Below are 26512 nucleotides of genomic sequence, written 5' to 3' on the forward strand. Positions count from 1 at the left end.
TCAGTTTTGAATGCTTTATTCATTGATTAAAAGAATATACATTTAACATAAACCATACAACATCAGTCATCAGTTCAAACATTCAGCTGGTTTCCTTACATTTTCTGTCAGGAGTTTTTTAATCTGATCACATTTATAAGATAAAATCTCACCACATCTGGCATATACACACACTGTGCCAGTGGATTCACTCTACTGATGTACATATAAAATCCGCATGGTATGTGCTCACTGGAGACAAAACAGCGCACACCTGTCAAAAGGTCATTTTAATATAAGATGGTAAAACCATTTGTAAAACACATATAAACTTTTTCCATAAATAGAATCATATCTGGACATCTGTTGCATAAATTGTGTTTTCCAAAGCTTACAATATAGCAGCCAGGTCTCAGCACTGCTGGGCACCCACGTTGGCCACTTACTTTAATTATTGCAGACTGTCCTTTAACATTAAATGCACAACATTCGTACCACTTAAAACTGGGGTCAGGTGGAAGTCTCACAGAGACCACGTCTGTACCGCGGTTGCCCTGAAACAGTTAAATCGGCTTTTAAAGCCTCTCAGATATAACAAGATTTTAAAACATACTTCATGGAATGTTCTTCATGCATCATAGCAGCTCATACCTGTGATAGAACAAGCTTTGTATTTATTTCCTTTCCTTCCTTTACATTCACTATTCACAGTGAAACAGGTGCATGTTTGTTTAAGAGTTCTGAGGTTGCTGACTGAGCCACAGCACAGCTGTGTACCACAGGTCGAAATTCGACCTTATATATTACAATCTAGCAGTATCTGGCAGACCAATAGTTGGCCTGCCCCTGCCAGCATGTGGGCACTTCTTCATTTTTAATCTATTCTTTGGCAGCTGACACAGGCGCTGACAGAGAAAGTCCAGTGACTTGGTTGCTAGGGATTTCACGACTAATGTTTGTTTGCAAGAATGTACATTTAAATTTATATCTTCATTGTTATGGTTTTACCCCATCGGAATGTGTAAACTTATATTTCCTTTTAAATCTGGGCCCAAAGCTAACTCATATGGAGAAACTGACAGATCATGAGAATAAGAAGCTATGATGAATTTTCAAAGGATCAGAAATCCTACAATTTATAGTTTTAAAAGCTCGCAAATTCAGGTGAGTAACTGAAAAAACTACACAGTGCTACAGACGACTGCTTAATAAATGAGAAAAAATGTAGAGGAGTAGTAGTAATTCATGCTTCAGAAACTGCATGTGAAATTGAAGTGAAAGTTTACAATGAACTGGCACTGGGTTGTCTTTTCTTCTATTTTTTTAAAGCCTAATACGTAGCATACTACCAGATTATATGACAATGATTGCATACAAATCCACTGGGCTATGGATAGTTAAAAACTGGCTCCTGAGCACTAAACTCCGACATAATAGTAAAATAATAGAAGATGCAGTTACTCAGTAAAAAATATAGTTAGCCGGCAACCTCAGACAACCTTCGGCTGTATCTCTATAAGGTTTGGTAGACAAGTCCATTAACCGTGAAAGCCCTAAACGTTGCCACTTTCAGCTTCTAAACCAATACCCGACTACGTTCTTTGATCAAGAAGTAGAATACACATATATAATTCTATATATCTAATACTGATTAAACACAGCACAAAAGGGGTTAATTCACACTACTGAAAAACATAATAGGATCCTACTTGCATATGTAACCACAGGAACTGTAAATAAAAAAAAGAGCTAAATGCCTTCACTGAAGCTTTGCATCTCTCTATAAAAATGATGAGTTGGCTCGGTGAAGACACTGAGTAATTCTATGTCCATGACTGCATGCCAAGGTCGACCCAGTCCAAGGGATACCTGCTCAATGAGGTTATGTACTGGATCCACATCCTGATCAGCCAGTTCACCTTGGTCGAAATCAATGCTTTCTTCTGTGACTTCAAGCACTTTCAAATCAGAACCACGAAGACGAGCGATTGCAATGAGGTTATGTGCCCACACTGTGTAACCTGGGAGGGTGGGGGAAAAAAAGCTGTCACTTCATTGCAGAACTGCTTTATTAAAGTGTTTAAAACCTGAGAACCTGACCAGAATGCCTTTTCCCCAACTGATTTTGCTTCTTTTCCATTTGGCAACCTTTTTTCTGCATTTCTTAAAAGTTACAAGCCATAAGGCTCACATTTATTCTTATCAAGAGAGGAAAAAAATGTCAAAACATTGTAAGTAGTTCCCCTTCCCATCAAACTTTGTTGTATCTGCCCCCTCCTACAAAGAATAAATAAATCTACTACTATTCCTACACATTTTTATTTAGACTCTGGGACAAACCAAATATTTTAGACCTGAACTACTTGACAGTTTATAGGTGTCATGTGCAAGGAAGAGTGCACGATTAATCATCTTAAGTGAAAGTATAGGTGTAAGAACTGCATTAAAACTGTTTGTAGTACAAAGGAATTCTGAAGAGGTTTGATTTTGCTGTGTTACAGTTAGATCTATTTTCTATGACCAGATTCCATTTTTGCAGTCGTGATCTTTCCTCACAGATCATGGCACTTTTCATGAAAACCAAGTCCCTTGAATGCTGAAAACTTTTTCACTCAACTGCAAAATTATCTTAGCTGAAATTAAATATGACAATTGTAAAATTGTCTCTGCTACCTACTAGAAGTTCATATTGTATTTCCCCCAGAAAGTGAAGAAAAAGGCAAATTATATTCTCAATTACTTGTGAACTTGCTTTCTGTAGGTTGGCTGAGAAAACATGCTGAGTTCCTCCTACCTCACTGATACCACTAAGCACAATCCAGGATTTTCCTCCTCTTTAGGGTGCTCTCCCCTTTGCTTCTCCAGTTTATTCCTTCTAATATGAAGTAGCTATAAGCTTACTCTTCATCCCACCTAAGATGCAAATTTTCTTGTCGAAGTCTGGACTTGGAAAGTCCAGTAAAGCGGATGAAACTGCAGTCTCATCCAAGCCACAGAAAGTTATTTGGTAAATACAAACAAGGTTTGACTCTCTCGGGAATGGTCTTCAACAATGTAGATAGTGGATTCTGTATAGCAGGGAACCTGTGAGAAAACATCTCAGTGGGGAAGGGGAGAAGACAGTGGAGGCTGAATTAAATGAGCAAGTTTGATGAAGAAAGGGGAATGAGAATCTTTCATCTATTGCCTCTGAAGCTTCCCACAGACACACTGCTCAAAGCACTCTGCAGTCCAGGGCATCTGCAGATGCTGACATGATCAGTGGTAATGCCTAACTAAAGAGCAAAGAACTCTTAAGAGGCAACTTTGTAATGTTCACTCACTGATGCTTCCCTTGTCTAGTGCAGTGGGCTGGAAGTCTCAATGTACAAGGAACATCAGGAGGCATAGAAGGCTGTAGGATACCAAACCCAATCAAGAACTCCACGTTTAGGTACTACTTGGCCAGTCCACTATATAATTCAGAATTAACAGGTCCTTACTGAGAGAAAGAACAAGAACGCTCACAAGAACAAACGGGGCAGCCAAACAAGGATGATTCAGGTACATGATTTGGAGGAACGCTATTCCCTGGATTAGCCTTCTAAATACTAAGGCGGCTATCATGACTCATAGCTTTTCATGTTAACCTCTGGAAGCAATGACTATGCTTCTGGTAAGATTTTAGAAGCCAGAAAGGACCCCAATCCAACCAAACACATCACAGCGGGTGGGCGGGGGGCTTTGTAGAGATCCCTTACATCATGAAATCTTGAAGCACCTCTTCCCCAAAGTCTAAGATTGACTCAGGGAGTGCCTTTGCCCCACGGGGAAGATTCTCCCCCCTTTTCAGGCAAGCTAGGTGGGCTTGCTTTTCAGCCCCCGAGACTGCCTCGGTACTTCCTCACTCTGATTGCTTCAGAAAGATTCACTCTAAGGTAGGCAGCAGATGTTTCTCTGTGAAAGCACACAAAATTCTTAAGGCCCCAGTGACAAAGCACTTTTGCAAGAGGCACTAGTGAGGTAGATTTCTTTCAGCCTTACCTGATCAAGTGACAAACAGTAGCCAGACAGATGCAGATCAAGTAAATCCTAGTTACTGACTAGTCACCATTCTCTGAGCTGTCACAACTAAGTTACAGAATAGTTCATTCTGGCTTGAAGGCCATTTAACGGCCTTTTTTTGGGAAAGATATCAGATAGAAGGGGATTAAATTGTTAGTGAGTGGCACTAAAACCCACTACTTGGTTTTTGTTTTCTATAAAGAACAAAATTGCTGTGTTGAGCGTAAAAAGGTTTATTTTATCATTACATGTTCCTGAGAGGGTTTTTGTTTTGTAATTGTTACATATAAGTACTTAGACAAATTGCAAGAGGAGAGGACAGGTATAAATAGATTTCATTAACAACTTCTGAGAGTACAGGGAATGGATGCAAGATTCTCTTCCCCTGCCTCTCCTCTAGCTGCTATGACATTAGATGTAGTTATCAACAAGTCAGACTCCCTTTAAACAAAAGCCAAAAAAACACCCCACACTTCTAAAGTTAACACTGAGACATTTTTTACTGCCATTCGGGACCTAACAGGATAGAACTTGTGATTTCTGAACTGTAAGAAAGTTTAGAAGCTGTCCTGTTTATAAGAACAATAAAAACAATGCTTCCTTAAAAAACAGTAGAAATTATGGAGAACAGAGCATCCAATATGAATATTTTAGCCTTTTCTGAAAAACCTAAAATTGATTCTTAAGATAAACTGCTGCATTTGGAATCTGTTACAGCAAAAATGTAGCGTTCACTTCCAAGTTCTTAAATATTTTAAGTTAACACAGAACTTAGACGTTATTTTTATTCCAGCTGACAAAATAACTTCCAGGCAGTCTGGTAGCATAAAGAAGAAGAGCATATTTTCCCAATTTAGGCAAGTTATGAGAAGAACAACTTAAAGTATTGCATCTTGAGATCTGATTTTTACCTCTTTGGGCATCTCTCTTTTCTCCCACTTAATAGACAATAAGAAGTTACACTAAGTTACTATCTTTTAAACAGTCTAAAAAAATCTGACAATTATGTAATTTCCAATTCTCTGCTTACTAAAAACTTTAAATTTTGCTTTTCTATTGCTTTACCTGAATGTTTGCTGGATAGACATGTGACAACACTATATATTCTGATGCTGGATTTGTTAGCTTGTAAATTTACACAGCTATTTTATATTAGATATGTCTTGGAGGATGTCTGAATTCCCCCCCCCGTACTGTGAGCCAAGTTTTTGGAATAATAACTGCATCAAATCAATAACAATTTTGTTAAATTTTAGAAGCACCTAAAATCATATTCAGTCACTTAGGGCACAGCTATACTAGAGAGTTTACAGCAGCACAGCTGCACTGCTGTAAGCTCTCTAATGTCGCCACTCTAAACCAATGGAAGAGAGTTCTCTCATTGGCTTAACTACTCAAGCCCCTGCGAGCAACAGTAGCTATGCTGGCAGGCGAAGCTCTCCCACCCACACAGCACTACACTGGTGCTTATGTTGGTGTAACTTAAGTTGCTCCTATGAGTGATTTATTCACACCCCTCAGTGACCTAAGTTATGATGACAAACTGTGGAGTAGACAGCCTCAAATATGCTGGTTGCATAGAATTAGAACTGACATTTGACTCTAGGAAACTTATAGCGATTATAAAAAAAATCAAAGAATTTAATCTTCCCTATCTGATTTCCAATGGAAAAGAATTAAAGTTTGTCATCTGAAGACTTTCTTGCAAGTATCTGACTCCCCCCACTTTGGGGCAAACAGTGGTGTTTGAACCCATGCCCTTTGATGCTAAAAACATGACCTTCTGCCACTTGAGCTAAAGGATTAAACACCACCCCCCATCCTGCAAGATGTCTGAAGAAGGAGCAGGGGTCCCCGCATATAGAGTGGATCACGGGATTATCTATAAGCACTAGCAGACTCAAACCTTTTGTAGCTGGTCCACATAAGATATGAAGAGCCACACTAGTGTTACATTAGTATGTCATTTCCCTGTATTTGTTAAATGAATACTTTTGTCTGCTGCAGGTCACTAGTTGAAGTCAGATAATACATAAGAGTAAGTTCAGAATGGATTAGAGGTTTACAGGAATAAAATAGTTAGTACAGACAATTTATGACTAGTGTATGGAGGCATTTGGCCAGGCACTCACCTAAAACTACTTCAGGGGATGAGAAATGAAGTTTATGCTACTCTCCCTCCTGCAAGTAGATCAAACTGAGAGAATATATTCCAAACTTTGTCAGCCAACACTTCAGCCTGTTAGCTGCTGCTAGATCCTCATTAGATGAGTAATACACATCATCTCTCACCCTAGCTTCATTGTGGGCCATACATATTTACAACCAGGAAGTAAGATCACCTAACCCTCCCTGCAAAATGACTAATGCTAAGCAGCAAACATTTCCAATTCTCATATCCACAAGCATAGATACTCTCTGGATAACACATAGTTTAATGTAATAAAGATCCTCCACACATTCAAAATAAAGCTTTCCAGAGCACAGAATATTATATACCACCTCTTTTTGGACCCTTACAAGAAAAATTCTCAGTCATCCTCATTTACACAAGCAACCTAGTAAACTCCAAGTGAGAGCAGAGTTGCATAGAAAAATTTGTTTACAATCAGTAACTTACTAGTTACGTGATTTGTTATGGAATAACTAACTACAGTATGTGGAATGACTTTACACTTTCAAGTTTGATGGTATGAGAACCTTTTTTCAGTATCTTTATAAAACAGTTTCTACAATTAACATCTCCTGCAGGATTTTTTAGGGCAGTAACTAATGTTATTAATACAAAGTGTATGATTGTGATTTTTAGAAATAAGACTGAAGCATAAAAAAAATTCAAAGTCACTTACTATGTTTGGGCACAGAATTACCTACCATGAACTGCTAGGAGAGAGAGCCTTGTGCACCTCCACGCTAACAAAACCAGTGGATCTTCATTACGGTTGTCACTAAGATCTGGGAAACCAGACATATCTATCACATCATTCATTAATATAAAATGAGTGAGAAACTTGTCATACTGCCTGGATATGAGGTCAACAACAGCCCCTGAAACACAAGTGATGTAGCTGTCAAAGTGAATCCTCTCTAGTGGGATACTGGGCTTAAGAATTCTTAGCATGTCATCACTCTTGATATCAAAAGCCATAATATAGACCCGAAGATTAGTGCTGTTGCGTGTCAGTGCCTTCCAATTCTCATCTTCTGGCATGTTTTCCAAGGACTTGTGCATTATGGAAATTTTGTGGACCAGAAGGGAGAGTCGATGCAAAGGCACATGGTTGCTATCAGCCAGGACTCTTGCCATTTCAGCTGTAAAATCACAGAAATCCAAGGCGAGTGAGCGCAGATTCACAAAGCGCTCCAATTCAACTGCAGTAATAAGAGTGGTATTACCAGGGATGTGGTTGTCCAGCAAACTCAGGTGTTCCATGGTGTTGGCAATGGGGTTTGATAAAGATGACAATGATGTGGGAGTGACTATTTGCAGCATAAACCCACAAGACAGCCACTTCAATTGCCTGCTATTGCCCAATATTTCTTCAAATAGCTGTTGTATTCTGCAAGAAAAACATAAGAAAGAATGACCCCATTAAATATGACTTCATGTGGTAATACAACTGCATAGCATTTATATTTATTCAAGAAAGACTCCTCTTCAGTTAGGGTGCAATTCTGTAGCTGTGCTATGTGAAGAACTCCTTGAGCAGTCAGTGAAAGTTCTATATGTATGACACCTGCAAAATCAGGCTCTAAACTACTTTAACTTCTACCAAACTCAAATGATGCTGCAGTTGTATTCCCTTCCCATGATACATCACATGTATTGATTGCTCTTGTGGAAAATGTTGCCCTTTGAAGAGAAGTATCCCATATTTCTCAGCGCCAAACTTTTTTAAAACAAAAGTTTAAGGGAACCCATTCAGCCATTTTGGGGTTATACAGATATGAGTAACCACTACTTTAAAAAGCCTCTGATGCTTCATGCTCTGATACCTCTAGTGAAGTCCTTGCCCCACCCAGCCCAACAGCAAGCTCAGTATGTACAGTATATAGCCCTAAAAAGGTGTTAATGCTTTTTGCCAGATTTGGAGAAATTTGGTTTTGAAATATTTGAAACTGGTTAGCTGACCACATTCATTACACCTCTCTCAAGTGCATACAATAGTGTGGTTCTTAAAATATTTTCATGTGTGCATACTGGATCATTCCTACAATTACCAGCAATTATAAGAGTTTAAGTTGGGATGAGTATGATTTGGGCCTGGCAATATTTTAAAAGTAGATATCCGAGTATCAGATGTATGTGCCTTTTTGGAGGAAAAAAAGTGGCCCACGCTCACCACACAGGAGGGATATCCTGCATCTATCCTGACCATCTGTCCCATCCCTGTAACATTTTATGAACAGATCTTTAAGTTATATATTCAGTTCACACACCATACCTAAGAGAGGAAGGAATTTGATTTGAATGTACAATTGTGAATCACACAACTTCAGCAGTGTAGCTAAATGCTCTGGACTGGCTCTAAATAAATTCTTTGATCACGTCCCCCACAGCTGCTAAAACCCAGCTGGATTTTTCTCTTCCTCACCACTGACAAATGCTCTTCTGAGCACATAGTCACAGTATGTGTTCTAATATACATGCATGCATATATACCTTCATGTGCAATCTATAGCACTTTTCACTTAAGAAGGAAAAATATAGTATTTGCAACAGGGGAGCTGGGTCAGGTTAAATATGTTCCTGTTTAAAGGCATCAAGGAATGCAACGCAAAGATCTGTAACACAAAATTAAAAAGATAATCATGCCAAAAATCAAGTGGTTCTAAGCTAAACTGCTACACAGTATACACTGTGTATACAACACACACACAGGCAGTAAAGAACATTATGTAAAGGGAATCTAATCTCATAAGAAAATTAAAAATGAAAAAATTGCCTATGTGCATGTATATCTTTAATAAGGTGCTATGATGAGCTTACCATTCTAGCACATTTTATCTTGCAATATCGTATATAGTCACTTAAAAACACATTTAATATTTTAAATTAATTTTATAAGTCTTCCTTCTGCAATATTTATGAACAGTAAATTTGAAATGCATGCGTGTTCAATGTGGTATTACTGCATATGCCTAAAAGTTTTCTTGTACAGTTCTCTCAATTTGATGCCTAATAATTTAAGTTGTGCTTCTCTAATGACTTGATGCATGTTTAATCTTAAAACAACATAGTTTAAAATACTATTTGAGCATTTTGCTTTTGATTACCGTAAACTGTATTGGATTAACCACAATTGCACAGTTGTAGCTTCTAATACTGTTCTGGACTAGAAGTAAGTTTCCACTCAAAGCAGGGATGCTGAACATTTAGAAACTCAAGTGCCCTGCAGATTTCAGTGGTAATAGTACACAAATCCTTGAATTTAAACCTAATTAGATTCTGGCGGCAAAACTAGCCATCTCTATGTCCCCCAAAAAACTATACAGACACTTCATCTACATTTTTCTAGCTATCTAATGCTGAGCCAACCCTTCTAGTCCCACCCACCCCATTTTAACTCAACTACATCTCAAATATTTAAACAACTCAACTGAAGGTATTTTATGTTACACAATAACCATCTACTGGGCTAATAAAAATGAGGCCCAATAGGGAGCACAATGAAGTTATCATCCAACTACACTGCCATTCATCTTAACAATGCACTTCCAGTAAGTCCTTTAACTGAATATGGCACCTCTAATCTTGGAGAGCACAAATTTAACAGTTCAAGCTATGGTCTACAAGTTTAACTACATAGGTACCAATTTCTATTAATTTCCTCATCTTATTTTCAGACTGGATGTCTGAATTTCAATTGTCTACACTTTTCTGATGAATAAGCCCTACTTCTAATTTAATACGTAGTCTCAGAACAATAGTAACTAAATGTTTCTGAAAGTTGTTCAATAATCTGCACAAGATAGAGAGTTGGCGGTCTCAGTCCAGTTTTCTATGGCTACCAGTCCATTGAAAAGCCACCCACAATTAGCACTATGTGGCATTCTTGTTGACAGTGTCAGAAGAAAAGCCAAAAGACTGAATAGACAGAGACTGAACTAGAATTTTCACCCTGCTGAAAGTGGTCCTGAGTCAGGATTGAGGGACGTTGTTAGGACTATGCAGGATGCTGTTTCTGTTCATTGGATAATGCAGTGTCAACCCAGCATCATTCCTAAGCACTAAATTCACTTATTTAAATTGGCTCAATTGGTATTTTTAGAAAAATTAACATTAATTAACAACTGCTAGACGATGAAGTAACATCTCAGGCATAAGAGTTTTAAAATAGTTACATTTAATTCAATGGTGGAACATATTTTCTGTAACTACACAATGCACTCACTGCATTTACATGATGTATTGAACTTCCCCATAGCAATGGTTAAATAAAATGAATTTGTAAAGAGAAAAGTAGTATAAAGTTATATTTAAAACAGTGAACTGCAAATATAGAGCATAAAAAACCTATGCACTATAAAACTGTTCTACATGCAACAAATCATCATCGTAGGAAGAACACTACACATATTATTAAAAAACAACCACGACCACCACAACCACAGTAAAAGCTTTTACTTGGATATCTATAAAATTGTGCCTCGGTACCACAATACAGTATGAATGTTACATAATATCGCCCATTGATCTCAATTTCTGTATTACATAAGCACAACAGGGTGACAGACACGGTAGGAAATGCATGTCTGAATTTCCACCATATTGTAAATTAAAGTCAGGACCTACGCATTAGAGAGTTCAATGTTTATGTACGTAGGGGTCTACAACCTTTCAGAAGTGATGTGCCGAATCTTCATTTATTCACTCTAATTTAAGGTTTTGCGTGCCAGTCATACATTAACATTTTTAGAGGGTCTCTTTTCATAAGTCTGTAATATATAACTAATCTATTGTTGTAAGTAAAGTAAATAAGGTTTTTAAAATGTTTAAGAAGCTTCATTTAAAATTAAATTAAAATGCAGAGCCCCTCAGACCAGTGGCCAGGATCCGGGCGGTGTGAGTGCCACTGAAAATCAGCTCACGTGCCGCCTCTGGCATGCGTGCCATAGGTTGCCTACCCCTGTACCACTCCATCTGTAGATATCTATGATAGTTCCAGAGCTACTTTAGCTGTAGGCACACGGATGAGGAAAGGGTACCTACCCATTCCCCTCCTAGAATATTGGGATAAGCAGATTTCCTCTCCTCCGCCCACCCCCCATTGGCACTCAGTGCTTGTCTACACTGGCAAGTTTTACAGTTATACCAGCATAACCCACTGTGCGGACATTAGTTCCAGAATAAGAATGGCCTTTTCAGTTTAGCTTACACGTTTCCAAAAGGGCATAAGCAGACTTGGGAGGATTAGAATTTTTGTGGACGGATATCGATTTTAGTATACACACAAGCTGACAAAAACATATTTCCATCGATCATAAAAATGTACAGATAGGCAAAGAAAGAAAAATACTACTTGAGAACACAGAGGTTCATTTAAGCATATTTACTTTGTAGATTTTGACATGTTGACAATTTGTATTTTAACGGTTATCAAGTTTTAACTTTTTGAATCTCAATATCTACTGTCATTAAACAATTATTGTCTGAACCCCATCCCTCATAATTTCCCGCAATTGTGAAAATTTAAATAGATTAAGATAAAAAAAGCTTAAAAAAGTAAACCTTGATGTTATCTGGCAACATTTAAAAAAAAAATAAAAAAATTAGTTCTGTCAAGCCTCGATATAAGTTTAAAAACCCAAACAAAAAGCCACTCTGATTCTGCAAAAAGAGTGTCCACATTGGAGATGGGGAGGGGAAGAAGAGGGTTATACTGATATAATTAATAGTTTAAGTTCACACTTCAGCTTATACCAATATAGCTTTCCTATATGGACATGCCCTTAGGAATAATTCTGCAAATAAGTAGTTCTCATTTTAAACAGGCATGGAGTCTTATGATAAATCCTTATTTGGAGTTCACTCACGACCTTATTCAAAGTCACTTGTTCCCTAAAATTCATTTTTCTTGTATATGTGTTTATTTTGTCAGGTGACTTCAACTCCTAGTGCAGTTTTCCACTCAGCCTCAGATCAGCAACAGTATATACAGTGCCAATGAAACCCTGCTCCTCTCTCCCTGGCCCCAATACCACTGCATTCTGTTTTAGAGTCATCACTGGGCAAGAGTGAAAGTATTGTAGTCTTCATGCACTGTCTGCAGAGACTACCAAAAATGTGACAACTGAAGGTGGTTTGTGACATGAAGACACTAGAAGCTTAACCAAGATCAACTCTTCTCATATATCTCACCCAATGACCATCAGATAACACAAAAACGGAAATGAGATGAAATCTCACTACCAACCTGGAGCTTTTTCAACCTAATATCCTGCATTCTCATTATCAGTTCTTTGAACCAGCATGATATTTTTGCTAGTGTGTACAGAAGAACTTACTGCTTAATCTTTTTGCCATCTGGGTCCACCTTGCCGAGGTATGTATTCGATATACTTCCATGTTGCTGCAGAATGCTTATATCCCCAAAAAGACTTAACTTCTGGAGGTTCCTATAAAAATAGGTTTTGTTAGTTTGCACATGAAGGTAAGGCAACAGTGGGGAAATGTTAAGGACAATTCTTGAACACACGTAGCAAGGGCACACTTATGCACAGGAGGTATCGTCCAGGCTGGAAAGAGTTGCACTGTCTATAAGTTTGGGACAAAACACACAACTTCCAAATAAACTAAAAGTTTAGATGGAGCTTTTCAAGGGGAGCATCTTGAAATGCCAAAATCAAGAGCAGAAGCAACAAGTTTGGTCAGTTTTGAGTCACCTTACTATAACAGTCTGAATATGTATCTAGTTGTCTAGCAGAAGGTTATCAGCAATACTCCTTGTGACATCTAAGTGCATGTTATCCACTTTTGTCCTTATAAATTTATTTAAAATCCCATCAACGATATTGTATACGTATCTGCTTTTCATTATATGAAAAGCTGTACTTAATGCTGAACACCTAGAACTCTAAAGCTATGTCTAAACTACAGCAGCACAGACATAGTGCTGCAGCATTGTAGCATAGACATTTACTTCAGCAATGGAAGGAGGTCATCCGTCACCATAATCAATCCATCCCTCTGAGGCAATAGCTAGGTCAAAGGAAGAATTCTGGGGCTTAACTACATCTCTTGGATATGAATCCATCCCCCACACTCCCTCCCCAACCCCAACACAACATAGCTAGGTCCACCTAGGTTTTAGGTGTAGACCAGGCCAAAGACAGTCACTGAAGAAAGTCTGAAGAAAATCAGCATTTAATTTACGTTGTATCAGACAACAGATAGTTTTTTGTAACATGCTTCATCCAGTGGCCCATCATTCACAATATGCTTTTTTAAAGAGACATCCAAGATTATGATGTCTAACTATATTTAGGGCCATCAATAAATCACAGTTAACTCAATTAACACAAAACAAATTAACTAGATTAAAAAAAGGTCATGATTACACAGTTTTAATCCAATGGTTGAACAATAGAATACCAATGTACATTTATTATATGGTAGAACCTCAAGAGTTACGAATACCTCAGGAATGGAGGTTGTTCATAACTAAGGCTAAGATTTAATCATGGGTATTTTTAGTAAAAGTCATGGACAGATCAGAGGCAAGAAACAAAAAATCACAGCCCATGACCTATCCATGACTCATACCATAAACCCCACCGATTGAATCTTACGGGAGGGGAAGTGAGCCCCAGGCTCCAGAGAAGCAGCTGATGCAGCTGGCACCGGGGCCTTTCCTGCAGCAGCTGGCTGAGGGGCCGTCCAAGTGGCTGCTGTGGCTGTCCCCAGGGCCTCCTGAGCAACTCACTGGAGGGTCAGCTGCCTGGGCGGCTCTGGGTTCAGCCACACTGACCATTGCAGAAGTCACAGAAAGTCACTATTCATAACTCTGATGGTGTTTGTAACTTTGAACAACATGTCATGTTTGTTCTTTCAAAAGTTCACAACTGAACATTGACTTAATACAGCTTTGAAACTTTACTAGACAGAAGAAAAATGCTCTCTATCTTAATTTAAATGAAAGCACAGAAACAGTTTCCTTACTTTACTATAAAAGGGAAAGTTTTAAAAAGTTTGACAGTTTGTGATCACAGTTCTGTACTGTATTTGCTTTTCTGGGAGAAGGAAGGTCTCTGTTGCTGCTTTATTGCATACTTCTGGTTCCACAGGAGGTATGTTTGTAACACTGAGGTTCTACTGTAAAATTTTTGGATTTTTTCTACATTTTCAAATATATTGACTTTAATTACAACACAGAATACAAAATAAACAATGCTCACTTATAATATTTTTTATTACAAATATTTGCATTGTTGTAGCCTGCACTGCAAGGTATTTACATGCCATTATGTTAAACATTCATATGCCTCTTCATGATTTGACCACTATACAAGAGGAAATGCTTCCATGCTGATGATGCTCTTAAAAAAATAATGCATTAAATTTGTGACTGAACTCCTGGGGGGAAAACTGTATGCCTCCTGCTCCATGGTTCCCGCTTTCTGCCATAGATTTCATGTTACAGCAGTCTCGGATGATGACCCAGCATATATTGTTAGATTTAAGAACACTTTCACTGCAGATTTGACAAAACGCAAAGAAGGTACCAATATGAGATTTCTGAAAATAGGTGTGGAACATGATGTCAAAAGTCTTAAAAGAGCAGCACTCCGATGCGGGAACTACAGAATCCGAAACACCAAAAAAGAAAATCAACTTTCTCTTGGTGCCATCTGACAGATGATGAAAATGAAGGTCCTTCAGTCCACACTGCTTTGGATCGTTATCAAGCAGAATCCACCTGTTCTCACTTTCAGTCGTAATTAAGAAGCAGGCAGAATTATCTATAATGTAAATTTGTTTGTCTTGGCGATTGGCTGAACAAGAAGAAGGACTAAGTGTACTTGTAGGCTCTAAAGTTTTACACTGTTTTGTTTCTGAGAGCAGTTATGTAAAAAGTAATTATCATGAAAGTGCAACTTACAAATGTAGAGAGATTGCACTAATACTTGTATGAGGTTAATTGAAAAAATACTATTTCTTTTATTTGCCCGGTAAAAAGATATTTGTAATAAAAATGTAAAGTAAGCACTGTACACTTTGTATTCTGTGTAACTGAAATCAATGCATTTCAAAATGTAGAAACAAATCCAAAAATATTTATAATAAATTTAAATTGGTATTATATTATTTAACAGTGCGATTAAAACTGAATAATCACAATTTTTTCATCTTGCAATTGCAATATTTTAAAAAACAAACAGCCCTAATAAAAATATACACAAATATATAAATTCATTCATTTTATGCATGTGTGAGCACATTGGTCAGTTTCACCTTCCCCTATACAGACAATTTTTCCCATTTGTGTGCCCTCTGCCCTCCAACAATCAGTGAGGGAAAAGACATTAAAAAACATGATGGTAAAACCACAAAAGAAGGTATAGGAGGCTCCAATGCAGGTATGCCACCTGACATACTTTTAACATGCATGTCATTTTTCAAAAGTTAACAGGATTCCTTCAAATATTTACATATTCTATAGGTATAATTTATTCCTAGGACTCTAAAAACATTTTATTTTGGTAGTGTGACCTTCCAGGAATCCTAGTGAAAATCTGGAGGATTGCAAGAGTTCAAACAATCTGTTTATTTTGGTCACTATAATTTAATCTATAGTTTACATAGAAGAATGTACAAAATTAACTCTTATTCCAGCTGTTTTATAGGTAACATGTTTCTACTTCATCACCACAGCAATTCCGAGAGGCAGCACGATCAGTGCCAGTGTAGAGATGAAGAACCATGAGGCTTTAGTACTGTGCTGGTGCGTCATCTCACACATGTATTCTGATATATGTATAAAAAATTAGAACAGCTGCACTGGTCCAATGTGTGGCATGAGGAAGAAAGGGTCGATTGCAGAAAGACATAAATAATATGGCCATGAACAATCCTAGACAAAGGCACATTCTTAGACCCTTTTTTCAGTCACTTAATGCTCCTACTGACACCACCAGAAATGTGATGAGGAACAGCACAATTTCCTTATGCTTCAACAAAAAGTCACCACACTTCCAGGACTTAAAACTTTAAAAGTGCTACATCCAAAAATCTGTTCCTAAGTTTACTATGTGAATATCAGCAAACTAAAGCCCATGCTGCAGCACCAGGGAACCATCCCCGGGCTCTTCACTGCACTTTACTAGATGACTAAATCTTCATAAGATATTTCACTTGCAGTGGAAACAAGGATAGGTAGAGCGGATGTCTCACTTTCCTAATTTTTAGGTCCAATATATCACCCTGTATAATCACTGTGCACTAACACTACTAGAAATCTCTTGTTTAGTCTGCGATCTGTCATCACTTCCTACTCTGATTTCCTAACAGCTGTCTCCTATAGTTGTATCTGCTGCCTATTTCCTCTCCTAAGTGAATGAGGGACTTACTAGCAAGGCCTCAAATACTTCATAGCAAGCTACACCTAAACACTTCAACAATGTTCCTGTATATACAGCTTTGGAAGTTTTAATTAAAATATAAAAATGAGTATGATCAGTAGAGTAGCCCAAGTTATTTGATATTCTATTTTATGCTGACTATTCTCATTTTCAGTATAAAAATCGGAGGCATACTGAAGACCCCTAACTACAGCAAATAAAACTGTTGGGTGAGGGGAAAGCTCAAGATTTTGGCAGCAGAGAAGGGGGATAGTTGGGGTTTTTTGCCCCTAGGAAGCAGAGAGTCAGTTTAGTATGATGAAGGAAGTACGAAGGCTGGATGTTTCTGCTAAAATGATTGGCAGCATCATATGTAATGCTGAGAATGAAACTGTCATCTTTAGATTTCAGATCAAGTCACTGAGATGAATGAGGCAGTTCCTGAGTCTGCAGATGCTTTGAAAGATGGGAAGACATTATATATAAGGGCTAGAAACTCTATTTTTAAAAGCTTTGATCTGGAAAACAGTGCTGTACAAGGGATTAATTATGCACCCACAGAACTGCAGGGCACATAGGGGCTGTTTAAGAGTCAGTATCATCTTACTACTTATAGCCTACTGTTTTGTTTCAAGATTACATTAGTAGCAGCAAATGTCTGCAACACTTTGTGCTAGACACTGTACAAACAAACTAGAAAGTCTCTGCCTCAAAGAGTTTACTATTTAAGTAAATAATGACAGCTATAGTGCGATTTAGTTCTGTTCTCTTTTGCATTTGCTAGCCACACGATCATTATCACCTGTAAGTTTGAGCAATGCTGAACTCATATCCCCTATAGATTATTAATGAAAATGAAGAGAACAATACTGATCCCTATCAGGTTAATGCTGCTAAAATCAGTTTAAACATGTAGTGTAGACCAGGCTTGAGGCCGCACCCGTCCACACAACGAGGCCCTTTATATCGATATAAAGGGCTCTTTAAATTGGTTTCTGTACTCCTCCCCGACGAGAGGAGTAGCGCTGAAATCGGTATTACCGTATCGGATTAGGATTAGTGTGGCCGCAAATCAACGGTATTGGCCTCCGGGCGGTATCCCATAGTGCACCATTGTGACTGCTCTGGACAGCAATCTGAACTCGGATGCACTGGCCAGGTAAACAGGAAAAGCCCCGTGAACTTTTGAATTTCATTTCCTGTTTGCCCAGCGTGAAGCTCTGATCAACACGGGTGGCCGCAGTCTCCGAAAAGCATTTGCATTCTTGGCTGAGCTCTCCAATGCCTGTAGGGTCAAACACATTGTCCGGGGTGTTTCAGGGTATATGTCATCAATTTACCCTTCCCCCCCCCCGGTGAAAGAAAAGGGAAAAAAATCGTTTTCTTGACTTTTTTTCAATGTCACCCTATGTCTACTGCATGCTGCTGGTAGACGGTGCTGCAGCGCTGAATAGCAGCATCCTCTCCCCCCTCCTTCCCCGTGGCAGACAGTACAATATGACTGCTATCCATCGTCATCATCAGCCCGTGAGTGCTCCTGGCTGGCCTCAGGTGAGGTCGGCCGGGGCGCCTGGGTAAAAATAGGAATGACTCCGGGTCATTCCGGCAGATGGTACAGAAAGGCTGGTAACCGTCCTCATCATAGCAACTGGGGGCTGAGCTCCAGCCCCCAGCCCCCCTTTCATGTCTAAAGAAAAGATTCTGTACTGCCTGGACTATCATAGCAGCTGGAGGCTGCTCCCCCTCATTTTCCCATCCCCCCACGTTTAATGTCCTGCATTCTTTAACTGTCATGCCTGGACTATCATAGCAGCTGGAGGCTGCCTCCCCTCATTTTATCTCACTAAAAGTCAGTGTTTTCTTATTCCTGCATTCTTTATTACTTCATCACACAAATGGGACACTGCACGGTAGCCCAGAAAGGTTGGGGAGAGAAGGAATCAATGGGTGGGGTTGTTGCAGGGGCACCCCTCGTAGAATGGCATGCAGCTCATCATTTCTGCGGATCTGACTGGAGCGGCTGTGCTCTCTGGTTCTCTGATACACTGGTTCTCTAGTACACTTGCCCCATATTCTAGGCAGGACTGATCTCTATTTTTAGACAAAACATAAAGGAGGGAATGACCAGGGAGTCATTCCATTTTTGTCTTGTGCCCCCGGCCGACCTCAGTAAGGCCAGCCAGGAGCACCCATGACAGCAGCAGACGGTACAGAACGACTGATAACCGTCATCTCATCGCCAATTTACAATGGCAGCAGCAGACGTACAGGACTGGTAACCATCTCTGCTACCTTGCAATGGCAAATAATGCTGCTGTGTAGCACTGCAGTACCGCCTCTGTCAGCAGCATCCAGTAAACATACGGTGACAGTGACAAAAGGCAAAACGGGATCCATGGTTGCCACGCTAGGGCGTCTGCCAGGGCAATCCAGGGAAAAAGGGCACGAAATGATTGTCTGCCGTTGCTTTCACAGAGGAAGAAATGAGTGACGACATTTACCCAGAATCACCCGCGACACTGTTTTTGCACCATCATGCATTGGGATCTCAATCCAAAATTCCAATGGGCAGTGGAGACTGCAGGAACTATAGGATAGCGACGGGATAGCTAGCTAAGTGCAACGCTCCAGAAATCAACACTAGCCTCGATACATGGATGCACATCGCCGAATTAATGTGCTTAGTGTGGCCATGTGCACTCGACTTTATACAATCTATTTTACAAAACTGGTTAATGTAAAATCGGAATAATCTCGTAGTGTAGACATACCCTCAGTAAAGATGTGGTCATTCTGACTTCCTTAATATGCTGAATATTTGGCCTATTTAATAATCCTGGAGCCTCAATTTAATTCCTGAAATTCTTTAAGATACATTATACCGACACATTGGAGTTTTACTAAAAATCTAGATTCTTGCTCTCCACACTGATACAGATCAGGCAGGTAACTGGATGTGCTAGGATCTCACAGGGGAGAGAAACAAGCAACAGACATGAACGCCTTCCTACTTTTTCCTCAGAATGGCTCTGACAGGGTAAGACTACACTTATGGATTTCAACACAGCAGAATAAAAAAAGCAAGTATTTCTCCCTCTATGCCATCCCCCTCTCCAAATAATCTTCCTGAAAAACAACCATCTTAATAAGAGCATAGATCTTCTGATGACTCATGGGAAGTTTCCCCATACCTGCTACTTACTTAGAATCGTTTTAAGAGATGATCTGTTCCTGTTGCTCATTCCCTCATCAGAAGTCAGAATCCTTTGTGATCCTCACAATTTGTTGCGATAGATATTGTTACAAAACAGGATTTTGACTTCTGGTCAAAAATAATCAGCAGGAGTAGAACCGTTATCAGAACATCAAGATCCTTTTTAATGCCCATGTACTCAATAATAAAGAATGAAGAAACATTTCTGCTAAATACAGTACAAGTTTTGTATTAGGAGACTGTCATTCACAATATTAAATTTACAGTAATTCTGGATCTGTATGCCTGTAATATCAAACACAAGATTTATAAGATGGCCCTCTGGAATGTAAGTGATTTCCAGCAGCAAGACTGTCAGTATATTTTGTGTCATTTGTCAGCAACTGTTAGTAATGGTAATTCATTAAATCCTTCCAGTCTGTGAGAATTAGCAAAGTTTTACATAGAATTGTTTCCCAAAGGTTCCTATAATCATCTGCTTTAAAATCAGCTTTGTTTAAGTCTACAGCTTTGTTTTGTACAGTGTATGGATAATTTAGCTAGTGGAAGAAGTGTACATCATCATCCAGTACCCAACAGAGCATCAAAATTCTTCACTATTTTTTAGTTTTACAGGCTGACATTTGTCTTGCCTCAGGTCCTTTGGTAAATATCCTCAAAGAACCATACAGTCATCTAAAAGATTTTTTTGCACTTAAAAGTTTTTTGAAAGTTATATTGAACAGTACAGTAATGCAAAGAGTAAGTTTGATTTATAAGACTACAATAAGGCATGATAGTTTACTTACCAAAGTTGAAGTAGTTAGCACTGTATTTTATAAAAACAAACACTTACCCCACAATGGTAAGAAATCAGAGCGGCAGATTCTCTGGTTTCATTGCCAGAAAGACATCCAAGAAGCATAAAAGAACCATCTGACTCTCAATCTTCACTCATTCCCTTTGATGCCGCCTTTGATATGACTGACACAGAAACTAGAACTTCTGCAACTTATTAGACATACTTGTGGTATAGCAATGAGTAGAACTGCTTTCCAAACAGTTGACTTGGGTTCAGTTACCCCACCAATGGAGAAATGTGGCTTTTGCCTGAAGGTATATGCACCCAATCTCATCTGATCTCAGAAGCTGGTACTTGGACGGAAGACCAAATGGGCAGGACCAAGCATATACAGATCATCCTTGACTGGTGTCCGTCCAACCTAATCTTAAAAATCTCCAATGACAGGAATGCCATAGCCTTCTTTAGAAGCCTATTCCAGTACTTCAAAAGTTTTTCTTTAATATCTAACCAATCTCCTTGCTGCAGATTAAGCTGATTACTTCTTGTCCTACCTTCAGTAGACATGGAGAAAAACTGATCACCATTCTCTTTATTACAGCCCTTAACATATTTGAGGGCCTTTATCAGTTTTCTTTTCTCAAGACTAAAACACATCCAGGTTTTTTTTTTTTGTTTGTTTGTTTTTTTAAAAACCCTTCCTCATACATCAGGTTTTCTAAACCTTTTAACTTTTTGTTGCTCTCCTCTTGACTCTCTCAAGCTGAGGCCTCACCAGTGTCAAATAACTGTTCTGCTCTATCTCCCATGTCTTATAAATAACTGTTATTAATACACACTGGAATTATATTAGCCTTTTTTGCAACTGCATCACACTGTTGACTCGCACTCCATTTGTGAGACACTATAACCTGCAGATGCATTTCTAGCAGTACTACCAAATAGACAGTTATTCTCCATTTTGTAGCTGTTCATTTGATTTCTCTCCTTCCTAACTGCAATACTTTGCACTTGTCTTTAATAAATTTATCTTGATGATTTCAGACCAATTCTCCAATAAGTCAGGGTTGTTTTGAATTCTAATCCTGTCCTCCAAAGTGCTAACAACTCCTCTCAGCTTGCTGTTATCTTCAAATTTTATAAGCATACTCTCTCTTCCATTATTCAAATCATTAATATATTAACTATTGCTGGACAAAGGACAGACCCCTGAGAGACTCTACTAGATACATCCCCCCAGTATGACAGTAAGCCATTGGTAAGTATTTCGAGTCCAGTTTTTCAACCAGTCTGCACCCACCTTATAGCAATTTCATTTGGACCACATTTCCCTAGCTTGCTTATGAGAATGTCACCTGGTGCTGTGTCAAAAGACTTACTAAAATCAAGATACATCATATCTACAGCTTTCCCCCATCCACTAGGCCAGTAACCCTGTCAAAGAATGATGTTAGACTGGTCTGGCATGATCATGGGTAAAAGCTAGTGATTTTCTACAGTAAAGTACGAGAAGCAAAGTTCATTTCCTTAGCAACTCACAACAAGAATTTGTTTGAGATTAGCGGTCTGTAGCAAATACAGATACTCTTAGGTATTTGGGGTTCTCAATTTGAATTTTTAGAGTCCAAATCACTTAAGACAACACTTTTGTGTACACAAATTTGAGAACTCAAGCATTTTAGCATGAAACTCAAACATGGTCATGAGGATGGAATAAAGGAGGAGCATGTATTATGCTCTGGGTATTTATGGTGGGAAGTATCTATGCGTTAGTGAAACTATAGTATAACTGGCTCTACCAGAATAAGCACAATGTTTTTCATCTCCAATTATTTACATTCATTTAAGATCCATGTAGCTTAAAATATGCAATTTGGCTAACAGTAAAATTTGCATGTCCATACATTATGCATTACAATTTACTGCAGCACCTCTCATTTGTGAAAGGAAATTTCAGATGGAATTCTGTTCTAGTTGAATGTTACCAAAGGAAAACTTGTCAATGCTGTGACATAGTTATGACCTGAATCTGAAGTTAGTCATTCACTATATCACTTCTACTGAATGTTTTTATATGCTGTGATTTTTTTGTGAACCTTGTATTTTGAATAGTGCATGACACTGCACACTTCAGAGGCTGAACTAAATTGCTGGAGTTAAATGTGAAAAGGATTGACAGGAGATTCTCCACAATAAGACACCTGATTACAACTTAGCAACAAGACAATGATCATTTTGTCAAGGGACCTTGAAATGCCAAGGCATTTCTCCACCACAACTCATTTTAATTAAAAGGAGCTATATAAAATGGGGGAGGCCGTTATTTTAGCTATATCAACATGTAGCACAGAGAAGCAAACATTTTACTGAAGAAATGTCTAAAGGATCCACCAATTTGAAAAGGATGCATGTAAAAAGAAGCAGCGCAGATTTAGAATAGCAAAAGCTCCCTCCTAATATAAAAGCACTTGTTATAAAGTGTTTGGGGAATAGGGGATAGCGGCAGAGAGGTAGTGAATTTCAGTAATGATACACTGTAGTATGAGAGTACTTTTTATAGGGAGACAGCACACTAGAAATCCACTCACATTTACGTTGTTGCCAAGTCAGTCACACTCTGTGTTTAAAAATTAGTCAACAAAATGTTAGTATTGTAGTGATGCAGAAATAAAGACTGTTTGGCCTTTTAAAAGAACTCCTGCACTATGGATTATAAATAGGGCCTTACCAAATTCAGAGCCATGAAAAACACATGACGGACCGTGAAATCTGGCCTTTTACCCTTTACTATATAGATTTCATGGGGGAGACCAGCGTTTCTCAAATTAGGGGTCCTGATGCAAAAGGGAGTTGCAGGTGGACCACAAGGTTATTTTTTTGGGGGGCAGGAGGGTTCACAATATTACCACACTTACTTCGGTGCTGCCTTCAGAGCTGGCTGGCCAGAGAGCAGCGGCTGTTGGCCAGGCACTCAGCTCTGAAGGCACTGTCTCACCAGCAGCAGCATAGAAGTAAGGGTGGTAATATCACACCATGCCATCCTTACTTCTGCACTGCTGCTGGCGGTGGCTCTGCACTTCAGAGCTTGGCTCCTGGCCAGCAGCTGCCAGTCTCCAGTTGCTCACCTCTAAAGGCAATATGCTACTACTAGCAGTGCAGAAGTAAGGGTAACAGTACCACAACCTTCCCTACAATAACCTTGCGACGCCTCGCCTCCCCTTCCCCCCACGCCCCTGTCCTTTGTGAGTGATGACCCCTACAATTACAACACCATGAAATTTCAGATTTATTATTTTTGAAGTCCTATGACAATGAAATTGACCAAAATGGACTGTGAATTTGGTAGGGCCCTAATTATAAATAGGGACCTTACAAAAAACATCAAGTTCAGACAGTAGTGTCTGCTGTACTCTCACACCTCAGTTTGATAGATCAATATTTGATACAGAAGTTTTCACTTATTGGATGATGTATTTTCAAGTTGGCCAACAAGAAAGAACTAGTGAATAGTAACAAAGCTTTACAACAATGATTGAGACAGACAGCCCTAAACTGTTGACAAGTGGAAGAATAGAGTAAAACGTACTAAAATATAAAGATTAGGGTCCTCAGTTCAGAGCTGGAGCAGAACTGAGGTTTTCAGAAAGTAAGCTTTACACAGAGGAATTGAAAGGAAGATGAAAAATATGTACTCATCTAAAACCAATGAGGGATTATATTCATTATTCTCTAGCTACAACTCAGGAAAAAAAAGCATGAAAAAACCCAAACAAAAAAGATTTCTCCCCAAAGCCATAGAAGCCCTAACACGTTTTGATTTTGTACATCACTGTATTTACTTTTCTGATAAGCTGATTTACCGTTTGTGGAAGACTAAGATACTCAAGTTAACATTTACAGCTTGTTTATTGTGTAATGGTGGGGATCCCTTTCCAGCCATACCCTTGCCAAATATTGATGGGGAACCCTGAAGCATCTTAATGGGCCCTTGCTTTTTTGTCTTAGTTGTTTATATGGCTACCATTATCCTAGTAAGGTAAGGAAGTACTCTTATCACCATTTTACAAGGAGAACTTAGCAACAAGTAGATAAGAATCCAACACTGTTCAGGAAGACTGTGGCAAAGCACAGAATTGAATCAAGGCCTACCAAGTTCCAAACTAGCATCTTAACCATTGAACCATCCTCCTCTAACATCGTCTCCCAAGATCAAAGACAATTAAAGGTCATTCATCTTTAATAGATTCTCTCTGACTGAATATAAGATTCCTTCTATTAGGAGATTAAATTGTTTCAAAAATTACTATCAGGCAACTGAGCTATTATGATAGTTAATATATTTTTCAATACCAAGGTTACATCACAGCTTAGTGGTATGAGGAACAGCTTAAATTACCAAAAGTGTAATGTGTACATTAGTGTTTTCACTACAACTTATCTGTTGGGTCTGTTCATGCATGAATAAAGTACGAAGACGCCTCTGAAGTATTTTGAAAGACTGGAGTCTAGATATGCACCAGAATTCAAACTTATAACTCTGATCCTCCCTACATTTGATTTCATTTTCTGTTTTCTTGACAAAAAGAATTGCAGCTCCAATTGTCCTTGTGTCTTATCACAGGCCAGTGTAAATTGTCAGCTAATTGATTTCTATACCTTATGTTATATATTTATATTCCACAGCTAACATGATATAATGAAAAATATGTTTAAGTTACTTTACATATTGTAACCCTAACACTGTTTGATAAAGTACTCCAAAGACACTAATTTAACAAGTTATTACTATATGTTTTACATACTGTTTATGAAATACTTCAGAGAGTTTGCACTATAAGAAGTGATGGAAATTACATTTCACAGATACCAAATAAAGCTTCGTTTGGGACAGTTTCTTACATGCTGAATTGCACACTTCCTATGACTGTGGAACCTGATGTGTGCATCGGCTATCAGTTTGCGGGTACTTCACAATTTATCTTCATGAAGTATCAGCACATACGGTACTCGATCTATTCCTCATTGCGGCCTCCATTATGACCTTTATTTTAAAATATGCACAGGTGAAATTTAATTGGTTTCCAGGATTTGGTTGAACACACTTTCGGTAAGCAGTTTTACTGAACTCTTTCCCCCAACCTTCCTTTTCTGTTTATAGAGCCAGAGGTTTCTACAAACAGATCACAAGCAGGAGCCCGTGGCTGGAGAAGGGGACCCCTCTGGGCGGGCCCCTAAGAAAGGGGCCGGTAGGAGGGAATTCCCCCAGCGGAGGGTCAGGGGGCCGGGCCCGAGATCCCCCCCAGGGAATGGGTCTGGGTCCAAGCAGGCTGGAAGGAGCTGGGCCTGAGAGGTCTCCCCCCACCCCCGGCTGGCTAGCGCCAGGGAGCGGGCCAGGCTGGGCCGGAGAGCCCCGCAGTACCTGTTATTGCGGACGCTACTCAGCACGCACAGCACTAACTCCAGGTAGGTCCTCAGCAGGTCCAGCCAGCGGGGGCAGAGCGGCGTTTCCCCCTCGGCCGCGGCCGCCGCCCCCTCGCAGACCCCGCCGCCGCCGCCGCCGCCCGGGTAGTTGTCGGCGGCGAACTGGACGCGCAACTCCCGCACGAACCAGCCGCACTTGCGCATGAGGAAGTCGAGGCGCGGGCGCTCGGCGGGGGAGACGCGGAGGCTGAGGCGCAGCCGGGGCCACAGGGCCGGGTAGAAGAGACACTCCCGCCAGTGCGAGCAGGCGGCCGAGGCCCGCAGCCGGTCCGGGCCCGCCAGGAACGAGAAGATGTGAACCACCAGCTCGCTGGGCAGGGAGCCGGCGCCCACCGCCTCCCCGCACACCGCCATGCCTGGCGCCGGCCCGAGCCCCACTGCCGCTACTGCAGCCCCAGGCCGCGGCCTCGCCTCCGCCTCCTGCGACAAAAACAACAACATCAATGACTAGG

At 39.6% G+C, this 26512-nt stretch overlaps 1 protein-coding gene across 2 annotated transcripts; it reads right to left on the bottom strand.

Annotated features, from left to right (window-relative positions):
* FBXO33 (F-box protein 33) lies at positions 1-26509 on the bottom strand. 2 transcript variants are annotated; one of them, XM_032801955.2, is made up of 4 exons: positions 25999-26429; positions 12532-12642; positions 6898-7583; positions 1-2000 (listed from the first exon to the last, which is right to left on the bottom strand). In XM_032801955.2, exons 1-4 carry the CDS (start codon positions 26412-26414, stop codon positions 1729-1731), a joined length of 1485 nt encoding a protein of 494 aa, XP_032657846.2. In that variant the 5' UTR covers positions 26415-26429; the 3' UTR covers positions 1-1728. The 2 variants fall into 2 exon arrangements, with proteins under 2 accessions (XP_032657846.2, XP_032657847.2); XM_032801956.2 differs by lacking the exon at positions 12532-12642 and having other exon boundaries at positions 25999-26509.
* Between the last annotated feature and the right edge of the window lie 3 nt (positions 26510-26512).

The sequence above is a fragment of the Chelonoidis abingdonii genome, chromosome 4 (genome assembly GCF_003597395.2).
Source record: "Chelonoidis abingdonii isolate Lonesome George chromosome 4, CheloAbing_2.0, whole genome shotgun sequence".
In the NCBI taxonomy this organism is placed as follows: domain Eukaryota; kingdom Metazoa; phylum Chordata; order Testudines; family Testudinidae; genus Chelonoidis; species Chelonoidis abingdonii.